At 40.8% G+C, this 16,467-nt stretch overlaps 2 protein-coding genes across 2 annotated transcripts; one reads left to right on the forward strand and one right to left on the reverse strand.

Moving 5' to 3' along the window:
* Positions 1-311: 311 nt before the first annotated feature.
* Positions 312-1,637, reverse strand: LOC130110641 (uncharacterized). Its single transcript, XM_056277800.1, has 2 exons — positions 1,009-1,637; positions 312-885 (listed from the first exon to the last, which is right to left on the reverse strand). Exons 1-2 carry the CDS (start codon positions 1,457-1,459, stop codon positions 467-469), a joined length of 870 nt encoding a protein of 289 aa, XP_056133775.1. The 5' UTR covers positions 1,460-1,637; the 3' UTR covers positions 312-466.
* A 2,165-nt stretch (positions 1,638-3,802) lies between these two features.
* Positions 3,803-16,467, forward strand: dnai4 (dynein axonemal intermediate chain 4). The gene is made up of 17 exons (XM_056276774.1): positions 3,803-3,852; positions 4,070-4,238; positions 4,347-4,525; positions 5,422-5,534; positions 6,640-6,796; positions 7,108-7,247; positions 7,723-7,887; positions 8,528-8,713; positions 9,092-9,246; positions 9,802-9,888; positions 10,480-10,628; positions 11,884-12,041; positions 13,831-13,955; positions 14,257-14,355; positions 15,232-15,458; positions 15,599-15,752; positions 16,269-16,467. The coding sequence occupies exons 1-17, from the start codon at positions 3,803-3,805 to the stop codon at positions 16,317-16,319; spliced, it is 2,364 nt and encodes a 787-aa protein (XP_056132749.1). The 3' UTR covers positions 16,320-16,467.

Genomic DNA, 16,467 nt, shown 5'->3' on the forward strand with positions numbered 1-16,467 from the left:
GGCTTCATCAGTTCGTGCCTTGGATGAGAGGCGAAACGTCTTCACGAATATATACCAAGTCCAGTTGCACTTGATTCAATTCCTTTGGATAACAATAAAGACCAAAAAAAACGATGTCTGTGAAATTGAAACAGAAAAAGAACACCGACATACTTAACATTGTCTATAGGCATACAATTAACATTCTTGGCGGTCAATGAATTATAAGCAAAAATACATATCTTGGGGATCATATAGTTTCAAACCTTCAACTTTCATGTTTACCTTTAATCCATCTTCGAGTGGACAAATTGATAGATTACCCAATCACCATGAACTACAACATGTTTTTTTTGTTTTTTGCATTTGTTTAATGATAGCACAATAAAGAATTGAGAGCTGGGTTAGCCGAAACAGGTTGTCAGGAGTCACTGTAATGATACATGTTGTCCAGCAGATGTGGCCACGGAAAGGGATGTCAAAAGATTCACAGCACCGAACCGTTTTCCGACACTCTTTCTTCAACCGTGGCGCCATGCGGTACGGGAAGTGGGTGCTGCGGTAGCGCAGGAACCGGCATGCGTGCGATCAGGTCCCGCAGGAGTGAGGTCTGACCCTGCATCTCACGCTGGATGTCTCGAAACATGTTGCCGAAGACGTTCATCTGCTCTGCCCGCTCCCGTCGGTCCGCCTCCCGCGCCTCTCTCTCCGCCTCCTGCGCGTCTCTCCTCAACTGCTCTTCATAGGCCCTTCGCCTCTCCATCCGGAGCATGGACGTGTACAGAGAGACCCGCAGGCGGTCCCTCTCCTCGTCTTCGCGGTCCATCGCCAGCAATAGGTCCTTTATTTCTTTAGTCACAACCCGGCCTTTCGTCAATTTCCGCCTCTTCTGCGACGGCAGGTATTCTACAAGGATAAACAGCACACAAGCAGCCATTAGCGCGACGGCTCTTTATGAGCAAACACACTCATTAAAAAAATACACAAGGAAAAAACAAAACACGTTAATCACTGACAATATATTTTTACCTGATCGATCGCAAGGCGCAGATTCGCCGTTTTTGCTGCTCGCGTCCGTGTCCAAGCCGCTGGGGTCTCCGGTGTCCGCACTGGAGGGGGACGCGGCGGGGTCGGTCTCAGCGGGAGTTGACTCCTCCATGTTGCTCAGTCGAGCAGCCGGGTTAGCGGAGTGGCCGGTCCCCCAAATCGAATAGCACAAGTCGAAATACGGCCATTCCAACCGCCCGGTGCCACTCTTGCCATTGTGGTCGTTGACCTGGTGGAATTTCTTGCGCAAGCTCTTCAGCTTGCTCGTCACCTGCGCCTTGTCCCGGGCAAAGCCGCGCTCCTGGAGCTGTTTGGCCAGCCGCTCCAGTAACGGGCCGTCCTTCACCGTCCCTGTTATATGGCGGCTGATCTCGTCCTCTGCTCGGAGGGTTAGGAGCTCCCGCACCTCGTTGTCTCCCCAATTCGCGCACATTTTCGAGAGTAGCGCAGACGTTTTTACACAAAGATCCCGCAATAATGCCGTAATGAAGACCCGTCTTTCCGCCCGCTTTGTTTTGTTTTGTTTTGTTTTACACTCAACCCAAACATAACATGCCGGCGTTCCGGAAGCAGGGGTGGCGTGACGTTTAACACAGCAACGTCGGCTGTCCCATCCTGCTGGCTGTGCTTTTGACGGACGTTGTTTCGGCTCTGTGACTACCTCCCCTGCCGGTTTAACGCCGGAACAGCAATGCCCCCATTCCATGCTGATAGAACGACGAGGCAGATTAATGGCGCAACGTTCCCGCCTTGAAAAGCCTCGTTGTCTGAAAGCGTCGTCCTGCCCATCGCTACTGAGCAGTGTCTTCTATTTGATTAAACTAAACGACCGAGACTGTTTTTTTGTGTATAAATGTTTATTTTATTTAACAAATGGTACATGCAGAGCAATTTAGAAAAAAAATCCGCAGCGTGCATTGTACAAGTCGTAGAATACAATACAGTGTACACTTTCAATGTGCACAACGTACAATAACATACAATCATAAGGTAAAAGAGATGAATTAACTTTAAACCGGATTTACCCAATCGAACGAATTTGTAAGACTGAGATTCAATTTTGCTGTGAATAAATGTGTTTTGTGAAAGAGAAATTGAAAGTTTGGAACATGTTTTTTTCCACTGAATCAGTGCAGTCTTTCTGGAGTGATATGCAGAACAAGTTACAGTCCAAGGAGACTGAGTTGTCACCTTTGACAGTGAAGACGGTCAAGTTTGGTGGTGGGGGTTAAAACAGGAAGTCGGACGTTGCCCTCAATATAGTGACGTTATTGGGGAAGGTTTTTTTATATTGTGGAGTTAGAAAACGAGACAGAAGACGTGAGAGTAGACGTAGTCGAGGTAGTTTACTAGCTCCAACTTAGCATGTCATACACTCGACAGCGACACTGAACCGTGAACCAGAAGCGGAAGTGCATTATCTGACCCCTCGCCTCTTCCCTTAAAGGTACACCGTCCTCTTAGGTGAATGTCTCTCGTTATATATATGTGGGTCACCACAATATATACATAAATGTATATACTGTAGCGAATTCGGGGGACAACGCAACCACAGGAACTGCCGCGGCCGGGAAGCGAACCCGTATCGCCTGCACCGCAGGAGACTTCGCTAACCGCTCGACTAAAGTATCGAACTCGCCAGCTTACGGCCAGCGTGTCTTCTTGTCCATGCACGTTACTAAGACTATACCCAGTTTGAACCATTGGATGAGCTAAAACTCATGGGCAAGTCAGTGAAACTTGTTAGAGACAAAATTCTTAAACTTTTGAATCCGTTTATTTTTTGACCGGTGCGGGATTCGATACGGACTATACTGCCCCACAAGGCGACGTCACTAGCCGCTCGGCTAAATGGCCGGACCCGTTAATCAGGGACTAACGTGATTTATTAGTAACTTACACTATTTCCATAATTAAGTATGTTCAAGTTAATCTGAGATAGCCCTGGTTTTTTTAATCATGTATATATTTCTATTTTAGTTTTCTTTCTTTCTGTCATGCTGGTATTTGGTTTTGTTTTGTTTTGTTTTTGTTTTGTTTTGTGTTTTTTGCTCATCCTGGGCCAGAAGATTTTTGATGAATATGACGTGAAAATGTGCCTTGTTTGTTCCTACTTGTCATGCTATTAAAAGAAAACCCGAAGTCATGGGTTAAAATGGCTTTAATTCTCTGTCTGGAAAATCAACCCACATCATTCTCCATTGCCACTTAAGGAACTGGAGTTTCTTTACTGGGCAGGCTTGACATTTTGATGGCGGTTGCCATAAGTTTATCTCCACGAAATTATTTTTCAATGTCATATTGTCCTGCATACTTTTTTCTTATAACTAACGCGGAGAAGATAGGCTATTGTTTACAAGCCCAATACGTGTTTGTCTCCATGTATGCGTTTTTATTAATTGAAAGCTGCTATAACGTTTGAAATGAAAATTACTGTTTTAAGATAGTTATTAATCTTCACGTATAGCAGGCAATGCCCTAGATATGCCCTGATAATTTAAAAAACAAATGAATAGAATTTTATTGTGGTGAGGCAATTTTCTAAAAAAAAACACACACACATACACGTATGTATATAAATATAAAAGCAACCAGCAGAGGCGCTAGTTGTCAATTTAGGCTCCTCGTGTTGTCATGGCAACGTTCAACCGTAACTGAAAGCTTACCCAAAGTTTACGGTAACTCGAACTAGCTAGCTGGTAAAAAAAAAAAAAAACCTAACCCAGATAAGACAACACAGACACCTATGTAACTAGTACGAAGGCAGACAAAAACAATGTCTACCGCCGCCGCAAATGTGAAGAAACGGACCCTGAAGCGTGCGCCGTAAGTTAACATTCGGATAAGCATTACTCTGGTTAAGGTTTGGCGGTTCCCCGCGACCCTGAGAGCAGGATAAGCGGTTCAGATAACGGATGAATGAATGGATGGATGGACGGATGGATGGATGGATGGATGGTTAATGTTTGCTCCTCACCAGACAAGATGGCAGGCAGCGGCAGTGATACCTAACACGCCTTTCTTTTCTTTTGCCGTCTCTCAGATCTTCCCGAGCAATAAATGATTCGACGACCGGCGTATCTCGGACCCACCACGGTACAACACGCTCAAGAATCGCTGCAAGCTCCGGAAGTCGAGAAAGTTCATTTCTGGCTGTTGTCAGCAAAGTTACTGACAAAAATTACACCCAAACACCCAGACAAGTTGTCCAGGTAATTTTATTATTACTTAGGGAAGTTTAAGTGATCACAGCCATCACCCCCCCCTCCTCATCTTCATCTTCTCACTTTTCATCTTCTTCACCTCTTCACATTTCACAGGTGTTTGATGAAAATGGCAAAGATCGTACCCCCCTGGCCCTCTACCAGCTAGACCCCACTGTCGTGCAGACCACACACCACAGGATCTTTGCCAGTGAGACCTCGGGTGGCACATCATCAAATTTGTTTTCCGCCTTGTGCCAGACAACCCATGGGAGCTTTCCTGGGCCCTTTAGCAGGTTGTACAATTTTTCGACTGGCGTGGGATGAGGAGGTGTGGCATTGTGTCTGTTGAGGCAGAATATGAACTTATCTTTGTACCACTCCACCAACACATTTGTTGAATATAAGAATATGGGCTATTATATTGTCTACTGCAGTGGTTCTCAGACTGAAGTACACAGAGTGTACTACACCAAATGTAATTTGATGTATGCTATGAGAAATTGGCAAAGCCCGATCGAAAACATAAAAATATTTGAAAATTCAGAATTTGGGATTTACTTAACCAGTATAATCATAGTATGATCATATGATCATATTATAACATTATAGTGATGGATGTTGATTGTATGTGTGAGCAAAGAAATACATTTACAATTGCCATTTACAACTCCTTTTGCACGTGTGTGTGTGTGTGTGTGTGTGTGTGTGTGTGTGTGTGTGTGTGTGTGTGTGTGTGTGTGTGTGTGTGTGTGTGTGTGTGTGTGTGTGTGTGTGTGTGTGTGTGTGTGTGTACGTGTGTGTGTGCCTGCCCCTATGGTAGTCATTGAGATTTTTCTGTGGCTTAGTAAATTGGTGGCTTGTAGGTGGTAAATTTATGCTTTGGTATGTTAAGAGATAGTTCTTGTCCAAAAAAATAAAATAAAATTGAGAACCAATGGTCTAGTCTCTCATCTAATGAAGTGTGTTTTTTAATAAGGGTAATACTAGGAAGAAAAATCAAGTTTTACCATCCTCTTTACTTCAGTCAGTAATAAAACTGTCAGATGCAGAAACATTGAAATGCAACACAGTTATCCTGAGGTTTTGTTTTTTGATTAAATAAAAAGGCACTCCTATTATGGGCAGTATTTTGATGCACTATCATCTACGTAAAGACTTGCTCTCATTAACCTACAGTTTTGTTGTCCAGGCCAATTTTTGGTAGCAGCACAATATCCATATCCAGCCAATCTACCATGGAGTCAGTTAATGAGGAGAATGAGGATCCATCCGCTAAACGGGACATTGCTACTTGCCCCACAGGTTCATGCTGCTCATTTTTCAATTTGTAATGCATTTATCGTTATCATTGTCGTTTTCTTCCTGTTCTACCATCTTGATTAATATTATATCCTTAAAGCCGGGCGACCCATTCCAACTGAAATAAAGTCATCAGTCTTGAGGTGTCAGCAACTTCCCTTTAACCAAATTAAAAAATATGGTTGCATCTGAGATTTAGTTATTGATGAAGTAAAAGTTCTCTGTGAGGTTGGTCTGTTGTGACTTACTGCTTGTAAGTCACAACAGCTTTGCCTCTTAAAATTCATATTTTCTGCCTTATTTGTCTACTATAGTAACGCTATGCCTCATTTCTCTTGGGAAAGTCCTACCTGACAGCAACCATTAGCTATTGTCTTTAATATTTCAGTAATAGAAAGGGTCAAAAAGGCCATGTGTTTGTGTGTAAATCTTCAAGATTGTAGCTTTAATCACGTTAGTTATCACCGTACGTGCGGAGGTGTAATAAAGGATTAGTTTTACAGTTTCAGTAAGTTTTAGCAGGCAAATATTGTTCTTTAAATCTACGACAAGGAGTTTTGGATTTTTGCTGATTTTGTGCATCCCTTGTGGACAAAAGTAGTAGTGTTTCACAGAGGAATCACTCATTTCATTACTGTTGCCCCTTGTTGCAAAGATCTACATTCACCCTCTGGCTGCTCACGCATTTGTTTTGAGGAGAAGAGTGAGCGATGTAATGGTGTTTTGGAAAAACAGGTGTTAACAAGATATGCAGCAATAAGGCTATGCATTTCTAATTGTGGTTATAAATCCCATCTGTGTGAGCTATAAATCGCTTTGTCAGATTTTGCAGGGAATCTAACCTGGAGACAAGCATTTGGAATCATTATATAGTAGTATCTTATCTTCACGTTGTTTGTCTCATTCGGTCATACAGACATATCAAAATTGAATTGAAACGGATAAATCAGTGACAAACTTCTTATAGCAACGTTATGCAACAGAAGACAAATATATCAAAAACATTTCAAAGACTGTATGATGGAATGGATGCCCATGTACATTAGCTTACAGCATATGTCCATAAACTACAGCAGAAGCTTTGTGGCATTTTCTTGTTTTCTGTCAGATGTGCAGGTGAGGAAAGAGGAGGTGGAGGAGCAGGTGAGAGAGGACATGTTGGATAATGTGGTTGATTGCATCATTTCTGAGACAGAAACTCTTTCACTCCTGGACTTGCCCAATGTCTTTGTGTCAGCGGATGCCGATGATGCAGAAGCTATAAGGTTTGTAAAGTCCTGTACTTCCTGAATTTGTCAACTCCATTCATGATGCATGATTTTGGGGCCATTCTCTAGGATAAGGGTACTGATGCAGTATGTTCAAAATAATATTTTAGTGTTAAGGACTGATAAGTGATAGACATCTTATATAAGTATACTTGCCTATGATCTATAGAGTTTATATGAGTCTTTTTTATAAAATTATCCTCTCTGACCAGAAAATAAATTGAAGTTACTTATTTGTCAATTCTCAAACAATGAGGATTCATATTGATTTGTGACAAACTATTGCCATCCTCACCCTCTGTCTGAAGGAAGAGAAACAGTACCTATTCTGAAGTTTGCAAGAATAGAATGGGCAACGATAAGTATGTGGAACGATGGACACAGACATTCAACGGGGCGCCAAAAAGCAAAGGGGTCCAGGCTGATTGCATTGTTATGGTGGATGCAGGTCAGGTTCTAACACCAAATTATCTTCTCTGTGCATTTTCTTTCCTGATGTTTCTGTCTCTAGAGGGTGAGGACTCCCAATTTGCTACAGCAGATAGTGGAGAGATAAACGTTTATTCTCTGTGAGACTTAACCCAAGATGTTTAGTTAAGCAAATGGCTCCATTCATGTTTAACAAATGGGTCTGGGGCCATATCATATAGATAAAATTCCAGCCTAATCATGTCATACATGTAACTTTACAAGTCTGGTTGTGAATGCTTTTAAGAATTATAGTCCTGATGTGAAGCGTCACATGTGACCTGCCCAGTAATCCTAGAATGATACTGTTATACTTTTTTACAGACACAAATTTGCAATACAGGAATGCTTTGCCATTCAAATGGAACCAACACTCTGTTGTTCAGCTTATTAAGTGTGTTGTTTAGCTTATTAAGTGAATTGGATAGCATAGGCAATTGCTGTCATGTTCACAGCCTCCACTGCTACCACTTGGGATATGTATGACTCTTTCTTTGGAGCTGAGCACGATGAGCCGGAACTAAACCCTGTCCCAGAGAAAGTTTGCCACACGGAGGCCATCATGGACACCATCAGATGCGTAGACAAGACCATGTCATTGGTCAGCACAGCCACAGAAGGTAAAGATACCTCATTTCATTGATGGAGTTAGAAGTTGCACAAAAACCATTGGTTTGCTTTTAATGTAGAAAATCTCAAAGCATGAAACAAATCCTCTAAATTTTAAGCACCACTAGCTTAGCACTTACAGTTAAACAGCGACTGTTTCCTTAATTTTAAAGTTGTCGTGTGTTGCATGTAAATGATTTTGATTTGGATTGATTCAGCCCCAAGAGCATAATGCTGCTCTGGTTAAGGATATAGCTGTGAGTTACTGTTTTTTTTTTTAACAATTCTTTACTTTTTCACTGTGGATATGAAAATGTATCTTCCTTTTATCTCCAACCATGGTCAAGTCACTCATTAGAAAATATGACTTGACACAAGATGAAGCAGATTTATTTTACTGTTTACTATATGTCCTGTTTCACTGTCTTACTTGCCTCTCTTCTCCAGTAATTCTTCATCCATCCATCCATTATCCAAACCGCTTATCCTACTCAGGGTCGCGGGGATGCTGGAGCCTATCCCAGCAGTCATTCTTCAGTTCATCATTCATCATTCTTCAGTTGCATTTTAAAAAAGTAATAGGATAGACCTTCTTATATTTATTGTGCACTAATGATTATGTTAAACTCCTGGGGATGTGTCTCCCTCCAGGTAGCATCTCAAGCACACGGACAGAGGTGGACACATTCATGATCCAGGTAGATGATGTGCCAGACCCGGGGCTGATTCTGCTGTCAGAAAAGTTCCAGCACAGCTTGTTAGTAATAGAAAGGACCATCCTGGAAAATATCTTTCAACCCAAGTTGGCTGCTTACAGACAGCTACCCATACTGCAAGGTATCATACACTTACATAAAGTGCATTTTTCACAACAAGAGCATGGAAAAAATAGATGCTGGTTTTCTGGGCTGAAGTCATTCTACCCAGCTAAACCCCCATATGAAAGCAATGCACCCTAATGTTTCTCAGGGGATAACAGGGATGTCGATATTTGAACTCTGGGTACAAGTAAATGGAAAAGATGTGCCATGAGGTCATCATGAGGTTTTATTATTTCATACCTGTGTGGCATATTGTTTGCTCCCTGATATGTCTGAACTGCACGGATAAAGTTGGTTATTTAACAGTTACTTATAGTTACCGTTTAAATATGGATAAATACCTACATATATATTTAAAGTAACCATTTGAATGACTATGTATTCACTTTGTAAGACCCATACAGTGTGATGAAGCCTGAGGTGGTGGAAGAGAAAGAGAAAGACATGAAGAGCTCTCTGACTCCAGCTCTAGAACATCTCTGGGCCTTTAGCTGTGAGCTCACCGCAGGACGCAACATCAGCTGTATGGCCTGGAACAAGATTAACCCGGTAGGCACATCCGGGCCATGTAATGCCACCTAGAGCCCAAATGTAGGGACAGGGTGAGCTTGTAGGGCAGCTGCAGACCTCCTCAACACTTTTATGATTTTGTACTCAAAAAGGGTGTTTTGGGACAAAATGCGTATGCTCATTAGTTGCAACCATGGAAAGTTTGTGTTTTAATTCTGCAGTATGCTAATGCTTCTCATTAAGAATTAAGATGTAGCTGCAAATTGCATTTTAGCTCATTTCATTCTATGTCCACATTATACTTATTATATAAATATTGTGTGTATAGATACCGTATGATTTTTTTTGACTCTTCAACTTTGCCATGAGGACACACGTGAGATGTTTGGTATAGATTTACAAATTATTGCTAACATTGCTTTTTGGCAGGTTGTAAAGCTGCCATTGCTACTAATGAAAGATAAGAATGAAAAGTTGTATATTTCTAATAAGAGCAATTGGTGAGGATATAAGCTCATCAGCAATGTTGCTGGCTATACCAAAAGTTTGAAACTTTCTGTAACTTTTCTCCATGTATTTCTGCCTCATCCCAAGGACATCCTGGCTGTGGGCTATGGTGAGTTTGACTTCAAACATCAGAAATCAGGCCTGGTCTGCTGCTGGTCCTTCAAAAACCCCATGGTATAGAAATTTGAATTTAGCATTTATCTCAATTGCTTTTGCAGCTTATGCTTTTCTACATATTTATTTCAAATGACAGTTGATGAGATAACATGAGGTCTATACTGCATTAAGGCCCTTAAAAATGAACAAAAAAGTGCATATCCCACATAAACCATGTTTTTACCTTTTTCATGACCTTGATGGCCAATGGACTTGACCCAATTACTTCAAAAACTGAATCGTGTCATCCACAGACTATTGCCAACCTTTTCTGAACATTTCATTTTATTTGCTGCAGCCATTTTTCTGTAAAGATATTGTACGATAAACAAACAAACAAACAAACAAACAAAACAGGCACCTAAAACAATACCCCTTTAGTAAATGATAGAGAGGTGGAAGAGATTTTTATTATAATTAGAGCCAGTGAAGATATCGCTGAATCAGGTTAAGATTACCACATATTAATACCTGACAAAGTTCAGATCTGTAGCGATGTTGTGCCCCACTGCAGATCAATAGACTTCTGCTTTGACTTGTCTGGGGACACTTGGAAAAACACAAGTGACAGGGACCAAGTTAACATCCTGTACCTGTAAATTTCTGCAGTGGCCCGAGCGAGTCTACCACTTTGAGAGCTCAGTGTCTGCTCTCGACTTCTCAGCCTGTAATGCCAGTCAGTTGGCTGTGGGGATGCATGATGGCAGCATAGCTATCTACAATGTCCAGAGCCAAGAAAGGACGCCTTTGATAAGAAGGTGATAAGGTGCCTGTGATAAGGAGAGATTGTGTATGTGTCTGTGTTCATAGTTCCTGCGTGCGTGCATGTATTTGTTTGTGTGTGTGAGAGTGTATTGCGCTGAATACCTTTTTAAACATGGATCAATTTGATTCTTATTTTCGGCAGGTGGGGCTGTAGCCTCATTAACAGTCTGTGTTTTTCTTTTCTGGGTTTAGCGCATTTACTTAACTCATCTCTAGGTAAGAGAACGTAAGCTCTGACAAGCATCAGATCTAACAAAATTTGCAGTATTTTTGAAATGCCCATTTCTTTGTTGCTATTCACACCTCTAACATGTCACAGATAACAGTTAATTCAGTTTATATAGCTGCAATAGTTCTGTCTTCTTCCACGGTATCAAGTCTGCTTTCTAAAACCTCAGTCTGTAACAGCTGTTTGGACTGCCCTTATTGAGAGACAGGCTCCCATTACTAGTTGTGTTTCTGTTTTATTTCAGACATTTTCAACTCACAAATTGAGTGACCTAACTTTTAATACAAACCCATCAAGTTTAGTAAGTAGTGCTAAGCATGCATTTTGAAATTGTAAAAACTTGTTTACATTAATGAAGCTTGCAAACATTGAGGTTATACCAAATTATTAAATATCATGGGCTATGAAAATTGAGTGAAACTATATATTCCAGATTATTTACAAATCAAATTTGAAAATTTACCTAATTTTGATGTAGTCAAATATAAATGCTGGATTAGGGCTTTAACATACTGAAAACAGGATATGCTTAACGAAAAGGAAAAGGCAACTGTGATGCAAAGGAAACAAGTGACGGGTTGCTGCCAAGCAAGTAGATTTAATGACCCATTTGGCACTGCCATCCCCTTGCTTTTCTCATAAACAGGCATCCCGTGTATTTGTAGTAGAGGGTTCGTTAGGTAAAATGACGCATTTCCACTAAAATACCATTGTTAGAATTTTTACAGTTTGTGTTTAGTGCACCTGTTTTCCATTGGTCACAACGCTTTTGTTATGACTGAATTCCTTGCGTGTGAAATAAGATAAATTAACTGACTACTGTTTGGCTCGGTAGCTTGGATTGTCTTTCCCTGAAACACACTGAAATACCCAGTGACACTCACAGCTCCATCAGACAAATAGAGTAACCCCTTCACTTAAGGACAACGAAGAGACAAATAGCACTTCTCACATCTTTCATACTTTTCTCTTTCTTTCTGTGTTTCTGTATTTCAATTGCTCTGTTTCTCTGTATACAGTGAGTGGACCCATAAGGACGTCGGTTCAATACTGCAGGTGAAGTGGATTGAAATAGAGATGAACTTGCCAGGAGTGTATAGAGGAGAAGCTCTGATCTCCATATCGACAAATGGCCGGATTAGAAAGTGGTATTTGCACAAAAACCTTGAATGCATAGGTAACTTACTCAGCACCGAGCATCAGTCCTAACATCGCCAGGGGAATTCGGTTTTACTCACTTTTGGTTTTGAAGACTGCCTTTGAGCACAATTTGCTTTAGGATCAAAAATGACACAAGCCATTCAATACCCACATTTAAGCTATAAAACAAACAAACATCGAAAATAAACCAAACAAAAAAGCCCCATTTAAAATAAATTACAAGCTGTAGGCAGGTGAACAACTTTGGCTATCAACCTGTCTAACAACCCAATGTTTTTATATGAATATCTGACAATATACACTACCGTTCAAAAGTTTGGGATCACCCAAACAATTTCGTGTTTTCCATGAAAAGTCACACTTATTCACCACCATATGTTGTGAAATGAATAGAAAATAGAGTCAAGACATTGACAAGGTTAGAAATAATGATTTGTATTTGAAATAAGATTTTTTTTACATCAAACTTTGCTTTCGTCAAAGAATCCTCCATTTGCAGCAATTACAGCATTGCAGACCTTTGGCATTCTAGCTGTTAATTTGTTGAGGTAATCTGGAGAAATTGCACCCCACGCTTCCAGAAGCAGCTCCCACAAGTTGGATTGGTTGGATGGGCACTTCTTTGAGCAGATTGAGTTTCTGGAGCATCACATTTGTGGGGTCAATTAAACGCTCAAAATGGCCAGAAAAAGAGAACTTTCATCTGAAACTCGACAGTCTATTCTTGTTCTTAGAAATGAAGGCTATTCCATGCGAGAAATTGCTAAGAAATTGAAGATTTCCTACACCGGTGTGTACTACTCCCTTCAGAGGACAGCACAAACAGGCTCTAACAGGTACTATTTAATGAAGATGCCAGTTGGGGACCTGTGAGGCGTCTGTTTCTCAAACTAGAGACTCTAATGTACTTATCTTCTTGCTCAGTTGTGCAACGCGGCCTCCCACTTCTTTTTCTACTCTGGTTAGAGCCTGTTTGTGCTGTCCTCTGAAGGGAGTAGTACACACCGGTGTAGGAAATCTTCAATTTCTTAGCAATTTCTCGCATGGAATAGCCTTCATTTCTAAGAACAAGAATAGACTGTCGAGTTTCAGATGAAAGTTCTCTTTTTCTGGCCATTTTGAGCGTTTAATTGACCCCACAAATGTGATGCTCCAGAAACTCAATCTGCTCAAAGAAGTGCCCATCCAACCAATCCAACTTGTGGGAGCTGCTTCTGGAAGCGTGGGGTGCAATTTCTCCAGATTACCTCAACAAATTAACAGCTAGAATGCCAAAGGTCTGCAATGCTGTAATTGCTGCAAATGGAGGATTCTTTGACGAAAGCAAAGTTTGATGTAAAAAAAATCTTATTTCAAATACAAATCATTATTTCTAACCTTGTCAATGTCTTGACTCTATTTTCTATTCATTTCACAACATATGGTGGTGAATAAGTGTGACTTTTCATGGAAAACACAAAATTGTTTGGGTGATCCCAAACTTTTGAACGGTAGTGTATGTCTCCAAATGTCTTTCCTCGCTGGTAATCAGAACTCGGTTGGCAAGATTAAGTGCTGCAAAAACTGCAAAATTATCTCAAACTGATTCTCAGAGCCTATCTAGTAGGATGTTTAAAGCTATATGACCATGCTACTTAATTGGATTGTATTTTTTTGAGGACTTAAGCATTTGGCTCAATTGAAATTAAAGTCACCTGACCATAACCCTCTTCCACATATATGCTTTCAAACATAAACAGTAATAAGAATAGTAATTATTATGTGATGGCCCTTTTCAAAGCACTAATGTATTCCTCCCTTGATAGACCTGATGAAGCTAACGAGGATAACACATGAAAAGACTGAAAAGCAGGCCAGAGAGAAGAAGAGGGAGCCAAAGGCCTTAACATCAACACGGACTGCCGGGCTTTGTTTCGACTTCCATCCAACGGTAAACTGAACACAGAAATACTCCGCTTGATGCAGTGAAATATTGACTGGTTTGACTTAAATAGATTCAGCCCAGCCCGTAGACTAAACAGTTCCATTTAATCTACATGCATTTTTCCCTCAAAAAGAAAAAAAAATCTTATACCAATTACACTAAATGACCAAACTATTAACATGGACAGTTTTGATTTTTTTTAAGTTACTTATTCCCAGGATGAATGACTTTCATAAGGATTCATGAGTAAACATCATTATCATGTCCCTACACCACATAATTGCACTGCCCTACATTGTTCCTCCAGGATTCCAACATCTATTTGGCTGGCACACAGGAAGGCCTCATCCATATGTGCTCTTGTTCCATTAATGAGCAGTTTCTGGAGACATACAGAGGACACAAGGTAGGGACAACAGTGTTACCCATCACCATCCTGGGCTTGAAAAGATTTTTGATGGCAGGGCACTCCCAACTAGAATAGTTTCAGGTAAAATGTGCAACGCTTGGCCCTTGCATTGGGGCAGTCTACCTTCCTCTCAAGCTCACATTTCCTTTTATCAAGTGTGAGCTTGCAAGATTCAGACATCCAGTATTTATACTCAGTAATTCATAAGGGATACTTAGCACTATGCTCTTTACAATCTACCAAAAATATCTCCAGTGCAATCTTCTCACTTTCAGTTACCCTTTTGTGGACATTTGGATTTAGAGCTGGACCTATAAATTAGCACAGTAGACTGACTCCCTAAACCTGATCTTTCCATGAAATACTTCCCGTCAAACTCAGTGGTCATTGGAAAACATTCCTAATTCTCATGTCCTTCTGTGCTTTCTCTAATATGCTCTTATATTGAAGGGAAAAAAAAGAAAATTCTTTCTTTCTTCAGACCACTATTGCTCTGATCCTTACACTCCATACTGAAATTGCTTGTAATGTTGAAGGTGTATGAGATGTAGCTTATTTGACTTTGGTACACCACTGTAGGAAAGGAAAACTAGATACTTATAGTGTGATATATAATGTCTTTGTTCAAAGGGAACCAGTCCTACCCTTAAAAGAAGTGTTATTTGCTGAATTCTGCAGTTGCTTAGTGCTATTGTTTTAAGTGCAGCAGGTCTTGCATCATGAATCTTTAAGATTTGGCAATTTATGGATTGTAAAAAAATTCCAGTGGTGCTCAGAAAGAAAAACAAAACAAAATGGGCTTCCTTAGAGTTCAATGTTTAGGAAAATCTTGTTCTTGATGCTCTTTGACCTTTGCATTTTGCTTGTTCTCAGGGCCCTGTTTTCCGGATTACATGGTGTCCATTCTGCCCTGACGTGTTCCTGAGCTGCTCTTCTGATTGGACCATCCAGCTTTGGGTGAAGGACCTATTCACGCCCATATTAGGTTTCACCTCCAACCAGAAGGCAGTGTATGATATCATGTGGTCCCCAAAGTGTGCCACAGTGTTTGGAGTTGTAAATGAGGAACAAGTGGAGATCTGGGACCTGGGATCTAGCATGTGAGGCAGACCAAGGGGATAACATTTCCATCTTATGCTCTATCTCAGAGTTTCACTCTGTTTTACTATTCTTTTCAGTTTAAAGCATGACCTGGAGACAACTGCCTAAATGTCTACCACATATGCTTTCTCTGCTATAGCCTTGACCCAATAATTGTGAGCCCTGCCCGTCCCGGAGTAAGGCTGACCTCCCTTCTGTTTACCATGCAGACAGACTGCATTGAGGTTGGGGACAGTGAAGGCCAGGTTTATGTTTATCTACTCAAGAACCTCACTGTTGGAAAGGGCAACCAGGTAAAACTAAGGGAGTAGAGCAACATTACAACTTGCTATTCAGGATGGTATGCCAGTCATTCAGCTACAATAAGTGAATCATCCAACCTGAGAAACATTCATATAGTGAATTTCATGCATTTCCATGCATATTCATAAGAACTAAAGACAACAATAAAAGTATGGCCAGAGAACACAACAAAACAGTTGCTATAGCACAATAATTAATCAGTCTAGTGTACTAAATGGGACATTTGGTACCCTGAACGTAGGAGTGCACAAAAATATCAGATGCACTGACCACACTGATAAGCTTCTAAGTGCTACAGTATTGATCAGCTTATACTGAACATACTATACTTTGACAATATGCAAACTTTGTCTTTTATTGACATCATACTGCACTGTTTGTTGCGTTAATGCACTATTGCTGCCCAAATAGCATTTTATACCAGCAATTTAAAGCATTATTTCCTCCATCGGTCATTACAAACATAGCAAACAGAGCTGACTGTCTCTCTTGCTCTTTCCTTTCAGGTGGATACTTTGGAAGACATCATTACCTCCGCTCTTGGCAGACAGCTTTGAGGGATGTGCGCATGCACACACACACACACACACACACACACACACACACACACACACACACACACACACAGACATATGCCCTGAACAAGACACACACGCCCATGTGGTCAGAGAAATAGGCGACTGAGTGTCTCTGTTTTAGACCAAT

Source organism: Lampris incognitus, chromosome 3 (genome assembly GCF_029633865.1).
Source record: "Lampris incognitus isolate fLamInc1 chromosome 3, fLamInc1.hap2, whole genome shotgun sequence".
Taxonomy (NCBI): Eukaryota; Metazoa; Chordata; class Actinopteri; order Lampriformes; family Lampridae; genus Lampris; species Lampris incognitus.

Coding starts and splice junctions, on each gene's coding strand:
- dnai4 (XM_056276774.1), top strand. CDS start 3,803: ATGTCTACCGCCGCCGCAAATGTGAAGAAACGGACCCTGAAGCGTGCG. Junction 4,239..4,346: donor CACCCAGACAAGTTGTCCAG/GTAATTTTATTA, acceptor CACATTTCACAG/GTGTTTGATGAAAATGGCAA. Junction 7,248..7,722: donor CATTGTTATGGTGGATGCAG/GTCAGGTTCTAA, acceptor TCATGTTCACAG/CCTCCACTGCTACCACTTGG.
- LOC130110641 (XM_056277800.1), bottom strand. CDS start 1,459: ATGTGCGCGAATTGGGGAGACAACGAGGTGCGGGAGCTCCTAACCCTC. Junction 886..1,008: donor TGCGCCTTGCGATCGATCAG/GTAAAAATATAT, acceptor TTATCCTTGTAG/AATACCTGCCGTCGCAGAAG.